The sequence below is a fragment of the Oncorhynchus keta genome, chromosome 28 (genome assembly GCF_023373465.1).
Source record: "Oncorhynchus keta strain PuntledgeMale-10-30-2019 chromosome 28, Oket_V2, whole genome shotgun sequence".
Taxonomy (NCBI): domain Eukaryota; kingdom Metazoa; phylum Chordata; class Actinopteri; order Salmoniformes; family Salmonidae; genus Oncorhynchus; species Oncorhynchus keta.
Genome location: NC_068448.1, coordinates 70724820 through 70742098, shown reverse-complemented (window position 1 = coordinate 70742098; position 17279 = coordinate 70724820). Strand labels below are relative to the sequence as shown.

The 17279-nt window shown below is 39.2% G+C and overlaps 1 protein-coding gene and 1 long non-coding RNA gene across 3 annotated transcripts; both read left to right on the top strand.

Moving 5' to 3' along the window:
• Window positions 1-228: 228 nt before the first annotated feature.
• On the top strand, window positions 229-16279 carry LOC118361761 (tomoregulin-1-like). Its single transcript, XM_035741958.2, has 10 exons — window positions 229-942; window positions 5645-5754; window positions 6030-6159; window positions 6248-6274; window positions 6452-6548; window positions 8887-9035; window positions 14729-14785; window positions 15035-15155; window positions 15475-15636; window positions 15942-16279. The coding sequence occupies exons 1-10, from the start codon at window positions 786-788 to the stop codon at window positions 15973-15975; spliced, it is 1044 nt and encodes a 347-aa protein (XP_035597851.1). The 5' UTR covers window positions 229-785; the 3' UTR covers window positions 15976-16279.
• Window positions 9561-12383, top strand: LOC127912887 (uncharacterized). 2 transcript variants are annotated; one of them, XR_008083917.1, is made up of 4 exons: window positions 9561-9676; window positions 10201-10720; window positions 11321-11476; window positions 12157-12383. It is a non-coding gene; the product is annotated as an uncharacterized LOC127912887 (long non-coding RNA). The 2 variants fall into 2 exon arrangements; XR_008083918.1 differs by lacking the exon at window positions 12157-12383 and adding an exon at window positions 11581-11700.
• Window positions 16280-17279: the final 1000 nt, after the last annotated feature.

Sequence of the window (17279 nt, the reverse complement as noted above, 5' to 3'; positions counted from 1 at the left end):
GAATTGTAATAATTCTAATTTCTTTAGGTTTAATTGTCTTAATTTCCATGTTAACAAAATAAAGTTTTGGCTTGGTCTCATAGGTGATAGGCTTTATACAGGATTAGTAACTGTCGCGTTATAACGTGTCCTTCCAGGGTACAATCGGAATCCCCTCCCCACACATATTTTATTTCTAAGGGGTTATATTGCCCCTCCATCGCAAAGCGTGCTTCAATGATGGGGGTGGTCTCGCGTCATGTGATCCCCAAGCTTCACCGAAGTCCTTTGTTGATGGTGATACACAAAACCTCACTAGGACATTGTCTGGGCAAATTGCTACAAGAACACAATATATTTTCGCCTTTGCTGGGATTGTGTTGATGAAGGAGGGACATTTTAACAAGGGATATTTTCCGCTGGGATAAAATAGAGAAAGGCAAGCACGTCAAAGGTAAAGGCGACAGTCAAAATAGCCCATGATCGCACACCCTATCTGTACCGCGGTCAGTCGAGCGGCCAGTAGAGTCAACCCGACATTTGGTTTATGCAATTTGTGTGCTAAAGTCAGAGATAATGGTGTTTTTTCTATGGCTATCCTGGGAGAAAATCCACTTTCTGCGTTGGAGATGAAACCTTTTTTTAGCCGTGGGTGAAACCGTTTGCAAATAACATCGCGTTTTGTTCGTTGGGTGTCCATACACATCTGGTGGATTCGTTGAAATATTTCTGCAATTTAAAAAAAGCATAGGTTAGGAAACATAGGAAACGACAGTGTGCCCATTCTACACAGCATTGTAAGCATCATGTCCAGAGGATATCCCCTCTCATCTCACGGACCCTCGGCAGGCCGTGTTCTCTCCTTGGTCCTCTGCCTTTTGGCCGTCTCTACACTGCCTGGAGCACAAGCTTCATACTCTCAGAGCAGCGAATGTGTCTCGGGAAAAGGCAAGGGCTGCCTAGGTGAGTATCAACACATTTACTTTATCACTTCACTTTGACAAAACAAGTTCTGATAGGGAAATAATTTGGGTTTATCAAACACTTTATGTGTTTTTGCTACATAGGACCCTGGGGGTAGGTTATCCCTCCTTGCTGAATGAACGCTGCTCGGTAATTGGGCATCCTTGACCAGCAGACAAAGAACATCATGCTCACTTAGTCTGAATTAGTCGGAAATACGGCACTGAGTGGCCCTGCTTCATAAGCGGAATCACTGTGGATCAATGCATGTTTTTTTGAGAAATTAGATTGGATAGGCCTATGTGTATTTGGAGGATGCCTCAATCTGTCCCCTCTGATGAGGTGCATGCAGGGAAATCATTACCATCTGTGAACCCCACCCTGGATTGTGCTGCTCTCTTTGGTTGTGTTTCATTATTTAATGGAAACTGCCAGTGCTCAGTTTCTTGCTTAGGAGTAATGACTTTTGTTTGTATACAGTGTCATCATTGGTCAAATTGGGGGGTGGGGTTCCACCATCAGGATGATCGGGATGGAAGACAACATTCAGTGTGACTTTCAATCAATCACATTTATTTATAAAGGCCTTTTTACATCATCAGATGTCACAAAGTGCTTATACAGAAACCCAGCCTAAAACCCCAGACAGCAAGCAATGCAGATGTCGAAGCATGGTGGCTAGGAAAAACTCCCAGGAGCCAGGAACCTAAATCAAATCCAAATCAAATCAAATGTTATTGGTCACATACACATGGTTAGCACATGTTATTGAGAGTGTAGTGAAATGCTTGTGATTTTAGTTCCGACAGTGCAGCAATATCTAACAAGTAATATCTAACAATTCCACAACAGATACCTAATACACACAAATCTAAGTAAAGTAATGGAATAAGAATATATACATGTAAATATATAGATGAACAATGACAGCAGCATAGGCTAAGATGCAATAGATGGTACAAAATACAGTATATACGTATGAGATGAGTAATGCAAGATATGTAAACATTATTAAAGTGACTAGTGTTCCATTTATTAAAGTAGAATAAATCTAGAGAAGAACCAGATTTGACCTATGGTTTGGCCTATGCTTGATGACATTAGAGATGAATGGAAACACAATGTGGATATATTTTGCCCTGAGTGTTCCCATGGCATCTGTTTTTAATAGAGGCCTATATGTATGGTATTCGTTAAGTAACCTAGGGTTTTACTTTTCATTTCAAAGTATACGATTTATAAAGAAGAGCATGTCGGCGTAGCTTTCCTGATAAAACCAATCGTCGTTGTTTTCCTCATGTTAAGCTATTTGTTTACTTTCTACTCACCCGATTCACTTCCTTCAATAAACAGAGCCATTCCTTTTCCCTGTGGTCCTGGTTGTTCTTCACTGCTCATGAAAACAACCTATAATTGGGTGCTGATCAGGCTCAGAAACTCCCATAGCAGATGTGACCTTAGCAACCATAAATCTCCCAGATATAAAGGGTAAAATTCCTTTCAGAATTTAATGGAAAATACAAGCACCATATTTCCTGCCTTTTTTCAGTGTGTTTATCTTTTCCATCATTTTCAGGTTGAGGCATTTAGCTGGATCTAGGTCACACAACTGATCATGTGGGACGTGGATTAAGCTTGACCTGACATTAGACTACTTCTAAAAAATTTCTGACAAAATTTACATTTTGGAGTTAACTGTCCCTTTAAATACAGTGAATTGTGGCATTTCCCTACTTCCACTGAGACACACTGATTTTATTTGTCAACACATGCATTGATTGGGTGAATTCAGTGGAAGCATGGTTGTTATGAACCTGCACTGCTGCTCTGCTGTAGCCCAGTTGGTAGAGCATGGTGCTTGCAACAACAGGGTTGTCCGTTTGATTCCCACGGGGGACCAGTGAAATAAAATGTATGCATTCACTACTGTAAGTCGCTCTGGATAAGAGCATCTGCTAAATGACTAAAATGTCTCTGAAGAACAAATATTGGTAAAACAGCAATAATTACCATACTTACATTACTAATGCTTCTATAGTGCTGGTCAGGATCAATGCTGTTTGACTGAATTCAAATAAAATAAAATGTTATTGGTCACATATACGTGTGCAGCAGATGTTATTGCGGGTGTGGAGAAATGCTTTTAAATACTCTCTTGACTACTGCAGTGTTTTGAAGACTTCTGATCCTATACAGTGGTGCTCTTTCTTGATTACAGAGGAGTTTTAGGTCAGGACCCGTATTTAAATGGTCTAGCTTCAGGACCCCCAGGGCGTGACTTTAATGAGGAAATTAGCCGTTTGGTCAATAGTCCTTCATGTACAGGGTGACTGAGATGGGGGATAGCTGCCTTTATAGCAGAGACTGGGACCATTGCTTGACTAACATTTTTACATTTGAGTAATTTAGCAGACGCTCTTATCCAGAGCGTTTTAAAGTAGTGAGAGCATACATTTTCATACTTTCTTTGTACTGGTCCCCCACAACCCTGTAGTTGCAAGTGACATACTCTACCAACTGAGCTACACAGGACTGCCTATCAGTAACAGACTGGTCTATTGAGAAGAGGCGCTAATTGTTAGGAATGGCTGATGATAATCTTTGGCCTGGAACTACTTTGCCTCCCATTTGTTCAAAGGTTGGGTTATTAGACCCTGTGGCGCGTTTACCTGTCTCAAGCTATTGGAATAGCAGCATACTATTGCCTTCCTTATTTTAGACCCTCTTCTTACAGAGAAGGTCTTGGGAATAAGACTCTTGGGAATAAGACTCTTGGGAATAAGACTCTTGGGAATAAGACTCTTGAGAATAAGACTCTTGAGAATAAGACTCTTGGGAATAAGATAACACAAAGCTCCTATTGCAGATCATATGTGTTGAAAATGTTTCTCTCTCAGGGGGCAATGAGAACAGAAGGGAACTTCAGGTCAAACCTCAGTGCAGTAGGATTCTTCCATTCCCATCACCTCTCCTTTTCTCTCTCTCTCTTTCTTTCCCTCTCTCCTATGTTTCTCTTCCTCGCTCTCTCTGCACCCCCCAACCCCCACCCTCTAAAACTCACAGGCCAGGGGGTTTTCCAATGTCCTGCCAGTTGATAGGAAGGCTAGGAGATAACGCTGTTGACCCCAGGAGGATGTAAATGGCTGCTGTCCAACCTGCCTGGAAGGCTGGGAAGACCTTCTCACTCCTCCATTACAACTCTGTGTTTACCTTTCCTCCAGAGTCAAACACTCTCCCTCAGGGTGTCCATGAACCTAGAGTAGTTCTAGTACAACAATCATTTCCCACTCCTGCTGTAGTTATCAAAGCTAGGGAAAAAAACAAAATATACTGCAACTGCATGTCAACAGGGGGAATTAAACAGTTTACTGAAAGCCTACCGGTTGTACAGCACTTGGCTTTGTTTTCACTAAATATCAGGATTACGTAACACATCATTCCGTACACATTGTGATGGCATACCTGGCTCTGTGCTGGTAAGCATACCCGGCTCTGTACTGGTAAGCATACCTGGCTCTGTGCTAGTAAGCATACCTGGCTCTGTGCTGGTAAGCATACCTGGCTCTGTGCTGGTAAGCATACCTGGCTCTGTGCTGGTAAGCATACCTGGCTCTGTGCTGGTAAGCATACCTGGCTCTGTGCTGGTAAGCATACCTGGCTCTGTGCTGGTAAGCATACCGTGGCTACCTGAAATCCTCATCAATCCTATCAGTGATGCTTCTTACACATAATGTGCTTCAGCTCCTGATGAAAGATTCTCACATTGCCTTCTCCTCCAATCTTTTCTGCTCAACTATCTAGGTCCCTGTTGATCGTACTTGGCTTTGGACTCCCGTGATCATGTAATGCCAAGGAATTTGTAAATGAGGGCCAAATGGTCCGAATGACTAGTGGCTACATTTCTCAGTCCAGTTATACTGGGCAGAGACTGTAGCACAATGCTCATAGCACTGTCTTTCTCAATGATGTGTAGCTAAGCTCTCTCGGTACCCGATCTCTCATTAGTAGACCCATTGACGAAGTGGTGATATTACTACTATTGATGTGTTGTGGTGAAGCAGTCCGGTGGCTACGTGCTGCTAACGACCCGCATCTTCACTGTTTTAGTGGCATTGATTTTGGCTTCTTCCTCTGACAAATACTGCCCAGTATGAGATATGTTTAAGTATATTTCTGGCTAAAGGGGAAGCTTGTTATTGGCTTTGGAGCACATACAAGTGATGAAAGTCATTACTCTTGAGTTGCCAGGAGTTAATTAACTTTGGTTCATACTGGATTTTTAGCCTGGAATCCTAACTGATTTACTCAGTTTCATGGTGAAACAAAGCATATTGATTTGGAATCCAGGCTAACTGTATTTAAGGTAAGATACAAATGAGGGAAAATACTGTGTTTGTGTACAAATGTGAGTGGGAAGTTGAGGGTGTGTTTTGGAACATGAATTATACGAGCATAGCTATACAGGGTTTCACACTATTTCATATACTCTTAGTAAAAAAAGAGTTTAGGCTCAATTATTCATATGTTATTCTCAAAGATAGAAAAGCTATATCACATGGATACTAGTAGACTACACTAGATACCTTGTCAAAAATATTTAGATGGTTTTATTGTAAACTGGAAAATATATCTCTACTTTATTTCTTTGTAAAATAATGTTATTTCACTGCCTTGCTGATCAGAACACCTTTATTTTTTACAGATGCGTCTGAGAAGAAGAGTGACCTGAGAGTGTGTGATGCTGTAACATGTCGTTATGGGGGAACCTGTCGAGAGAACGGGCCTGACCTGAAATGTGTCTGCCAGTTCCATGTAAGTAACACAGTGGGAAAGATGCTATCATGTTCTCTGTTGTGAAATAAGACTGCCATCACCATGAGTAAGAAAGCAAGCAGGAATGGCTTATCCAAATGTGGCACAACCCTTTGCCATCCGTTAGCATGGCGTTTGCTTATAGATTATTTCTGAAGTCTATGGGCATTTAAAATGTTATGTGCGCTTTCAGGTTTCTGTCCTCAGAAATGGTTAGGTCTAGGCTATGATGGTTCAGTGACTCTAACACCCTACCATTACCCGTTGTGTTCCAGTGCTCTAAGAAGTACATCTCTGTTTGTGGGTCCAACGGAGACACCTTCCAGAACGAGTGCTTCATGAGGAGAGCAGCATGCAAGCAGCAGAAGTCCATATCACAGGTCTCTGAAGGGGCCTGCTCTACCGGTGAGTGTCAGGATGCAGCAGACTGATCACGTTATTACTCATTTAGATGAAGCTGAAACTAACTCATTTTCTATGCTGTAACTCACAGATGGCAGTTCCGGATCAGGCGACGGAGGTATTGTGCTGTAACTTGTTCCTGCTTCACTTTAATAAGTTGGATTTGCCAACCCATGTTACAATGTTACACAAAGAGCTTGCTAAAAGAAAAGCTTTGCAAATTCAAACACTAATGGAACGATATTAACTTTGTTGACAGCTAACAGCACATTTTTGTTTTACTCCTTTCCTACAGATGATGAAGGATCAGGCACAGGCAGAGGGAAAAAGCCCACAAAATGTGGCACCTGCAAGTTTGGAGCAGAATGCGATGTGGACTCTGAGGATATCTTGTGAGTACTTTCTTCTGGACTTATAACCTTTACAGAAAGACTTCACTGTATGTTGCCTATAAAATAAATCAGGCAATGTTTTTTAGAACCCAATTCATACAGGCCCATTTTTGCCTCATCCTTTCCAGGAAAAGCTTTTTATATCTCCCGTTCACATGCCGGCACGTTTAGGAGTGTGACTCGACATGGGCTGATGTGGTGGATTTGAATAAATCCATTAATTATACACCAACTCAAAGAAATCCATTATGTTTTAGGCAGAAACATTATACGACTAATAAAATGTGTTTTTATAAGATTAGAATGGCATATTTTGAGTTGAATTATGTTACTCGTCTGTGCATCCTATAGGATACATGGCTGTATCCATGCACAGGAAATCAATAGTTATTTAGTTCATTAAACAGACAAGACTTACCCTGATCACAGTAAACACACATATATTTTTACAGTAGGCTAAGACTATAATGAAATATAGCAGAATAAAATACAAATAATACTTTTCCCATACAACTTACATCATGTGGAACTGCTGTGGAATGTGGAACTGCTGTCAAATAAATTTTAAAAATGATATTTTGAAACTGAACCCATGCTTTTATTATCCACGTTTTGTATATCTGTTGTATATTTTCAACAGCATGTGGATTTCGTGTTTATATTTCACAAACTCTGCAGGCTTTTGGAGTTGCTCGAGCAAAATATGAGACCTACAGTTGATTTAGGCTACATTACAGGATGCTAAATGTTTCTGATCAGTGATAGACCTACAGTTGATTTAGGCTACATTTTAGCATGCTAAATGTTTCTGATCAGTGATAGACTAAATTTAGGCTTTACAGCATGCTAAATGTTTCTGATCAGTGATAGACCTACAGTTGATTTAGGCTACATTACAGCATGCTAAATGTTTCTGATCAGTGATAGACCTACAGTTGATTTAGGCTACATTACAGGATGCTAAATGTTTCTGATCAGTGATAGACCTACAGTTGATTTAGGCTACATTTTAGCATGCTAAATGTTTCTGATCAGTGATAGACCTACAGTTGATTTAGGCTACATTACAGCATGCTAAATGTTTCTGATCAGTGATAGATGAGCTATACCACCTCCACTTATCTGCCCAGCCAGAGAATTAACCAAATATACAGATGGATATTCAGTGAAGCAAAATCACATTGATTGATTTCGACAAGTCACAGGATTTTGGTCAGGAGAAGGCCTAGGCCTCTAAGCGACTGTGAGTGAAGAGAAAAATTATCCACTAGTTAAGTTTCATAACATGCTGGCAAAATGTTCTGACCAGGACTAATGAATGAACCAACTAGACAAGGTGATCACGAGCAGCACTCACCTCAACTTAGCTAACATTTCCACAGCCTAATTGTTGCCTAACTAATATCCAAACAGAGAATATTATGACATTGATTGATCCCCAGACTTGTCTCAAAGCAACACAAAACGGTGCTGAAATAGTTGCTATTGCTTCAAATGTATTATAACAATTAGATGACTTTGGGAGTTTCAGTAACCAATAATTTGATGCCTTCAATTGCATTAGCCTATTTTATTCCAGTATTTTCGTCATTCAGTAATACTTATTCCCACAGTAATTATTTATGGATTCATCCAGTTGTGATTAAGAAAACAGTGTGTGTGGTGACATGCCTCGCAAAGTTTACAACTGCCTGGAGGATAGTAGCAACGGGCGCTGCCTAGCAACCAGAGCATAGTGTGCGCCAATGCCGCCTCAGTATTGCGGCTACATTTCATACTGAGCCATAGGCAGAACTTTATCGCAGTCATGGCTAGGTCGGTTTGCGGAAATAAAAGTTTTGGCTTTGATACCGGCAACACTGTTCAGATATAAAGAAAAGGTGGAAAAAAGTTGGTGGGATGCTAAAGTTGTTGGGAAAACGTATTGGTTTTAAAGGTATGTTATTGTGCAACCAGTAGTTTCTGAAAGGGGTACTTCTTTATTTGGGTCTCAATTATCTGAATCCTTAGCGACCGCTAGTCCTCCTTTCAAATCTTCTGTTATTTTCTCCATATACTGGGGTCCTGGGTTGTCACATTCGATTCCGTTTGATTGATGGTGTATGTTTAGAGCTTTTAATGTTGCAGTGTTAATACAGTGTTAATACAGTGTTAATACCGTGTTAATGCAGTGTTAATGCAGTGTTAATGCAGTGTTAATACAGTGTTAATGCAGTGTTAATGCAGTGTTCATACAGTGTTCATACAGTGTTCATGCAGTGTTAATGCAGTGTTAATGCAGTGTTCATACAGTGATCATTAAACAGATGTTTATATAAATGTTTTCTTCGACACCCAGGTGCATGTGCAACATTGACTGCAGTGGCCATAATGACAACCCGGTGTGTGGAACAGACGGAAACTCCTACAGTGCCCCCTGTCACGTAAGAGAGGCATCGTGCTTGAAGCAGGTGAAGATTGACGTGAAGCATCTGGGGAGATGTCCAGGTAATGCCACATTTTCATCTTAAAATGTCATTTAGAAACATGTCATTTCATGTCCAATATACTGCATTTAGCCTGCATTGCACTGCATTATTATATTGTATTGTATTATAAAGAGGATTATTTCAGGGGGGGGGAAGAAAACATTGGGCTTTCGATTTATTACATTTATTTTTCACAGTCTCAGGGAAAGAGAACCAATCACAATTTTATATTTGACTGAGATTTTTAGTGTAGATGATATAAATCCTTCATGTTGAATACAATGTCCTGGATATCCTCCTCTGTGTTTCTGTTGCCAGTCCTGATATTCCTGATCCGTAGTGTGTTAATATAAACATCCCTCCTTCCAAGTGATGACCTCCCCCTGCATCACTCTACACAGCCAGTGACCTGTATGATGGCAAGTTAATGTGATGCCTGTTGTGAACACAGGAAGGGCAATTCAAATATGATCCCCACTCCAATTGGTTGATCGATTCTCATTATGACCGTGCACTATGCTATGCTACAGTATACGGTGATAGCTAAGTCTATTAGGTTCACCCCTACTTATAACAGTGTTATACATGGTGATAGCTAAGTCTATTAGGTTCACCCCTACTTACAACAGTGTTATACATGGTGATAGCTAAGTCTATTAGGTTCACCCCTACTTATAACAGCGTTATACATGGTGATAGCTAAGTCTATTAGGTTCACCCTACTTATAACAGCTTTATACATGGTGATAGCTAAGTCTATTAGGTTCACACCTACTTATAACAGCTTTATACATGGTGATAGCTAAGTCTATTAGGTTCACCCACCCCTACTTATAACAGCGTTATACATGGTGATAGCTAAGTCTATTAGGTTCACCCCTACTTATAACAGTGTTATACATGGTGATAGACTAAGTCTATTAGGTTCCCACCTACTTATAACAGTGTTATACATGGTGATAGCTAAGTCTATTAGGTTCACCCCTACTTATAACAGTGTTATACATGGTGATAGCTAAGTCTATTAGGTTCACCCCTACTTATAACAGTGTTATACATGGTGATAGCTAAGTCTATTAGGTTCACCCCTACTTATAACAGTGTTATACATGGTGATAGCTAAGTCTATTAGGTTCACCCCTACTTATAACAGTGTTATACATGGTGATAGCTAAGTCTATTAGGTTCACCCCTACTTATAACAGTGTTATACATGGTGATAGCTAAGTCTATTAGGTTCACCCCTACTTATAACAGCGTTATACATGGTGATAGCTAAGTCTATTAGGTTCACCCCTACTTATAACAGTGTTATACATGGTGATAGCTAAGTCTATTAGGTTCACCCCTACTTATAACAGTGTTATACATGGTGATAGCTAAGTCTATTAGGTTCACCCCTACTTATAACAGCGTTATACATGGTGATAGCTAAGTCTATTAGGTTCACCCCTACTTATAACAGCGTTATACATGGTGATAGCTAAGTCTATTAGGTTCACCCCTACTTATAACAGCGTTATACATGGTGATAGCTAAGTCTATTAGGTTCACCCCTACTTATAACAGCGTTATACATGGTGATAGCTAAGTCTATTAGGTTCACCCCTACTTATAACAGTGTTATACATGGTGATAGCTAAGTCTATTAGGTTCACCCCTACTTATAACAGTGTTATACATGGTGATAGCTAAGTCTATTAGGTTCACCCCTACTTATAACAGCGTTATACATGGTGATAGCTAAGTCTATTAGGTTCACCCCTACTTATAACAGTGTTATACATGGTGATAGCTAAGTCTATTAGGTTCACCCCTACTTATAACAGTGTTATACATGGTGATAGCTAAGTCTATTAGGTTCACCCCTACTTATAACAGCTTTATACATGGTGATAGCTAAGTCTATTAGGTTCACCCCTACTTATAACAGTGTTATACATGGTGATAGCTAAGTCTATTAGGTTCACCCCTACTTATAACAGTGTTATACATGGTGATAGCTAAGTCTATTAGGTTCACCCCTACTTATAACAGCTTTATACATGGTGATAGCTAAGTCTATTAGGTTCACCCCTACTTATAACAGTGTTATACATGGTGATAGCTAAGTCTATTAGGTTCACCCCTACTTATAACAGTGTTATACATGGTGATAGCTAAGTCTATTAGGTTCACCCCTACTTATAACAGCTTTATACATGGTGATAGCTAAGTCTATTAGGTTCACCCCTACTTATAACAGGTTCACCCCTACTTACAACAGTTATACATGTTATACATGCTGATAGCTAAGTCTATTAGGTTCACCCCTACTTATAACAGCGTTATACATGCTGATAGCTAAGTCTATTAGGTTCACCCCTACTTATAACAGCGTTATACATGCTGATAGCTAAGTCTATTAGGTTCACCCCTACTTATAACAGCGTTATACATGGTGATAGCTAAGTCTATTAGGTTCACCCCTACTTATAACAGCGTTATACATGGTGATGACTAAGTCTATTAGGTTCACCCCTACTTATAACAGCGTTATACATGGTGATGACTAAGTCTATTAGGTTCACCCCTACTTATAACAGCGTTATACATGGTGATAGCTAAGTCTATTAGGTTCACCCCTACTTATAACAGCGTTATACATGGTGATAGCTAAGTCTATTAGGTTCACCCCTACTTATAACAGCGTTATACATGGTGATAGCTAAGTCTATTAGGTTCACCCCTACTTATAACAGCTTTATACATGGTGATAGCTAAGTCTATTAGGTTCACCCCTACTTATAACAGCGTTATACATGGTGATAGCTAAGTCTATTAGGTTCACCCCTACTTATAACAGCGTTATACATGGTGATAGCTAAGTCTATTAGGTTCACCCCTACTTATAACAGCGTTATACATGGTGATAGCTAAGTCTATTAGGTTCACCCCTACTTATAACAGCGTTATACATGGTGATAGCTAAGTCTATTAGGTTCACCCCTACTTATAACAGTGTTATACATGGTGATAGCTAAGTCTATTAGGTTCACCCCTACTTATAACAGTGTTATACATGGTGATAGCTAAGTCTATTAGGTTCACCCCTACTTATAACAGTGTTATACATGGTGATGACTAAGTCTGCTGATTAGGTTCACCCCTACTTATAACAGTGTTATACATGGTGATAGCTAAGTCTATTAGGTTCACCCCTACTTATAACAGTGTTATACATGGTGATAGCTAAGTCTATTAGGTTCACCCCTACTTATAACAGTGTTATACATGGTGATAGCTAAGTCTATTAGGTTCACCCCTACTTATAACAGCGTTATACATGGTGATAGCTAAGTCTATTAGGTTCACCCCTACTTATAACAGCGTTATACATGGTGATAGCTAAGTCTATTAGGTTCCCACCTACTTATAACAGCTTTATACATGGTGATAGCTAAGTCTATTAGGTTCACCCCTACTTATAACAGCGTTATACATGGTGATGCTAAGTCTATTAGGTTCACCCCTACTTATAACAGCTGATAGCAGTGTAGCTAAGTCTATTAGGTTCATGGTGATAGCTAAGTCTATTAGGTTCACCCCTACTTATAACAGAGTTATACATGGTGATGCTAAGTCTATTAGGTTCACCCCTACTTATAACAGTGTTATACATGGTGATAGCTAAGTCTATTAGGTTCACCCCTACTTATAACAGCGTTATACATGGTGATAGCTAAGTCTATTAGGTTCACCCCTACTTATAACAGCGTTATACATGCTGATAGCTAAGTCCTACTTATAACAGCGTTATACATGGTGATAGCTAAGTCTATTAGGTTCACCCCTACTTATAACAGCGTTATACATGGTGATAGCTAAGTCTATTAGGTTCACCCCTACTTATAACAGCGTTATACATGGTGATAGCTAAGTCTATTAGGTTCACCCCTACTTACAACAGTGTTATACATGCTGATAGCTAAGTCTATTAGGTTCACCCCTACTTACAACAGTGTTATACATGCTGATAGCTAAGTCTATTAGGTTCACCCCTACTTACAACAGCGTTATACATGCTGATAGCTAAGTCTATTAGGTTCACCCCTACTTATAACAGTGTTATACATGGTGATAGCTAAGTCTATTAGGTTCACCCCTACTTATAACAGCGTTATACAATGCTTGAGATTCAAATAAAAAACCTGAGATTGTTCTTTCTTCTGTACACTAATGTTACAATGCGAACATGACCACAATCTCACACAGTTGGGATTTGGGGCACATTATTATGACCCAGGGACATTGGGCAACCAGCTGGTCAGAGAACTACAAAAATGTTTCTCCATTCTTATTAGAAAATCAGTTTAAAGCCATTTTTCCAATGTAGTTCTTTATCTGAGTGCGATGCCACACCACACAAAAAATGGGCCAATGTCCCAAAATCTAGATCTAAAAGATCAATTTACACAAATAATGAACTGTTTTGTCCCACATATCACATTAATCTAAACTTGAGTAGAATGCATCCCACCGTGGAAACCTAATAACTAGTTATGGATGTTCCAATATTCCTATAGTATTCCTATAATGGAATTTCACATTGTATACAACCATAGTGATATTATTGGCAACCATGATGATATTATTGGCAACCACGGTGATATTATTGGTAACCACGGTGATATCATTGGCAACCACGGTGATATTATTGGCAACCATGGTGTTATTGCATTCATTCCCAGATAGTAATTGTTGTGCACAGACTAATATGTGTTTCAACAACATTTGTCATGTGACCCCTATGCACAGTACGTGTCTATCTCTTCTTAAATCAGTTGCGAGGCATTTCTAATGACGGTGCAGTTGGCCAAATGTTGCAGGAGGGCCATTAAATGCAGTGAAGCTGAAACATGCCTGTGTCACCCTACATCTCAACAGGCCAAATTCCCCTCAAGTTAAACCCAGCCACTCACCACTTATCTGTCATTTGTTTCATTTGGTAATGCAAATGAGCATTGCAAATGATTGCATGCATTACAATAACTGTCTGTCAGAGTTACCAGCAGCTTCGTACGATGACTGGTCAACATAGAAACCCGCCATACCCCTCACATTGTGTCTATGGTGGCCTTATTGTCAATGAGCATCCTAAACAGTACTGTAGGTTATTCGTTTGTTATAGAAATGGTAGGCATCTTACTTGTACAAAATCCACATCATATAACTGGTTTGTTGATCAACCAAATGTATTTTTATGATGATGCTAGCTTACTGCAATTGCAAATGTTGGACATGTACTATATTAGAGTCAAAATAGTATTTTTATTCTATTCTTGAGGTAGAGCTGAAATGTATGTACATTCCTATCTCTATCAAGCCAGCACTGAGTAATGGGATGAGACCATAATGTGACCGAGTCACCGCTTGTTCCAGGCATACAAATAACGTGGGGGCAGTTTTCAGGCCTCTTATGATCAGTTGTATAATCCTTGTGATTACAGTTCTCCAACTCCTAGAACAGAGAGCTGGAACACTGATTCCCCGAGTCACTCCAATTCAATTTCCCTTTACTTCTTACAGTAGAAAAACTATTTTTAAGGTAGCCTAATGAATTATTTCACATTTCAAATGCTGCTATCCCTTAAAGGGGAAGTAGATAAAGGGCCTTGTAGCAATACTGGGCAATGTCTGTGTTGCACTCACAAATATGTGTCTTGTTTTCAGAAAAAGGGCAGAAAAAAGACAAAGACGATGGTAGCAAAAGCAAGACTGATCTTTTTGGTAAGGTGGCTCCCATTTCCCACACTCTGTTATGATGTTGTTATGGTAGTTGATTTATCTCTCAGACCATGGTTCATGTTGTCTATATGGGAATAGTGATGTTATGCTGTTACATCACTGCAAATAATATTTCTGTTCGACGATACATTTCAGTTATATTTGATTTGTAAATGATGACAAGGCCTAGCTCACTCATTAAAATGTATATAAACAATATCAATGGCCGCGATTTTATTCATACCTCTAAAGACACGGCAGACATAGGAGAGGATAGAGCTTATGGAGAGATCCTCACCCCCTGCACAGAGGACTACGCCAACTTCTGTGAACACGGCCAATGTGAAATCAAGTATAGCATCCCCACATGCCGGTAAGATAATGTGGTGTCCTTTTTAAAAACAAATTTTTTACTTACCTGCATATCGTCGCTGTCGAACTACATTTTTACAAATTTAAATATTTATTCAAAATAGTGTCTAATGTTTCATAATTGTATGTTTGTTAATGGGAAAATATGACAGTTTTTTTCTGTTTTGAAGAGGATGTTTTCATCTGACAGCAGCGATGTGCTCTGTGTGCCTTTTTTTCTTAATTCATAGGTAATTACTGTGTGTGTGTCATTTCTCAGTGAACACCTGGTCATTTCTGTATCATGAAATTAAGTGCTACCTGGTTGGTTGACTTCTCAGGTGTGATTCAGGCTACACTGGCCAGCAGTGTGAGGAGATCCAAGACTTCAACATCCTGTACGTGGTTCCCAGTGGACAGAAACTCCACTATGTTCTCATAGCGGCCATCATCGGAGCCGTACAGATCGCCATCATCGTCGCCGTTGTCATGTGTTTCACAAGGTGGGTGTGTTCTCCAAAGTGACCTATGTGATCTTATTAGCCCATTTATGGTAGGCTTATAAAAGACAGAAACATGTCATCTGCTTATGTCATTTTTGTAAACAACATACAGTGGCATGAATTTGCAAGTCTTATGGAAGGTGCTATGCCAAATATGTGTCATTTGAAAAAAGTGTATGCATACATACTATGCTAATTTTGTAATTCATTCCATATTTCTTTAAGTTCTACAGTTCAGAACGCTGTACTTTGAGGGGCAGTCAAAATGTAGAGTTTGTTGTTATTCATTTTTTCTTTTTAAATAGGAGGTGTCCCAAAAACCAGAGGGGACGAAGATAAACGCAACACCTTGGACATTTTCCCTCTGGGACTTCATCCAGGATGATGTAGCTGTTTTTTTTTTAATGCATTTTGGATTGCACCACATGGATCGCATTTTGATATCTGTTGTTTTGTGCCTTCTTTATTTTGAATGGACATTTATTATTATTTTTTATAATGGGGCCTTATTTTTCTCTCCCCTGTGGACATTTGCAGCTCTTGCTGCTTTTTTGTCAGACTGCTGCATTATCATTTTTTTCAACGGGCAGAAAAAGGACAGCTATTTTTATCTGATCATCCATTGTTTGCAAGGTGGTGGTGGTGGTGGTGGTGGTGGTGGTGGTGGTGGTGGTGGTGGTGGTGGTGGTGGTGGTGGTGGTAGCTTTAGGCACACAAACCCTGGACACTGAGCTTCAGTGTTAGTGACTTTCTCTCAGTACATTTAACTTCTTTGTTTATGTTTTGTTTTTACAAAATTCAACTATATACCAAATGCAGTTTTCTATAAATGAGGTATAAGCTGATGTGTACAGTTTGTTTTGGTTACTTTTCAAAATACCATTCCGGAGATGGAACACTTTTTCCCACTAGGTACTAATTTAAATGTTTTTATATATCATTTGTTGTTTTTGATGTTCTGATGTTGTTTGTATTATTGTTAATGACATAGTTGTAAACATATTTGATTGTAGATTCTGTATATTGCATGAGCTGTGAAAATGTGTTTAGTGATGTCGTTTCAGTGGTATTAAAATATCTGTGTTCCAAACGCTCATGTTGTCTTCATATGAGTACAAATTACAGAACCAGAATGTACTTATATTCATGTAATGTTATTGTGATATTATTACATTTTTTTATTATAGGATTGTAATATTGTTACAGTAATAATGGGTTGATGTCAAACCCGGCTCATTTTTCAGATACAGTACATAACATACAATATTATTACATATGTGCATATTACATAATACACACAATATTATTCTGATTCTGAGAACTACACTGGTTATTGGGTTACTTGCAGTGTTGGGGAAGCTATTCTGAAAATATAGTTTACCACGCTACCAATTACTTCACACTGAAAGAACTTAAGCTAGCCTAAAGCTCCCATTAAGAAAAATATACTTTTCTTAACTAATGTTACTTTGAAAAAGTAGTTCACTACATCCAAACTACTATGCGATAAATGATCATATCGAAATCTGCAATAACAGATCACTCTGCATTTTTCTTTGCCTATTCAACCTATTAAATACCAAAACTATGATTCAAGTAAGAATTCGGCAGGTCTGCTGCTGAAACTATGAGCAGCAGGTCTG

What these genes read in the sequence shown, in the direction of transcription:
- LOC118361761 (XM_035741958.2), top strand. Translation starts at nt 786, where the DNA reads ATGTCCAGAGGATATCCCCTCTCATCTCACGGACCCTCGGCAGGCCGT. An exon ending in TTCCGGATCAGGCGACGGAG is followed by an intron (nt 6,275 to 6,451) that starts GTATTGTGCTGT and finishes CCTTTCCTACAG; the next exon opens with ATGATGAAGGATCAGGCACA. An exon ending in AAGCAAGACTGATCTTTTTG is followed by an intron (nt 14,786 to 15,034) that starts GTAAGGTGGCTC and finishes ATACCTCTAAAG; the next exon opens with ACACGGCAGACATAGGAGAG.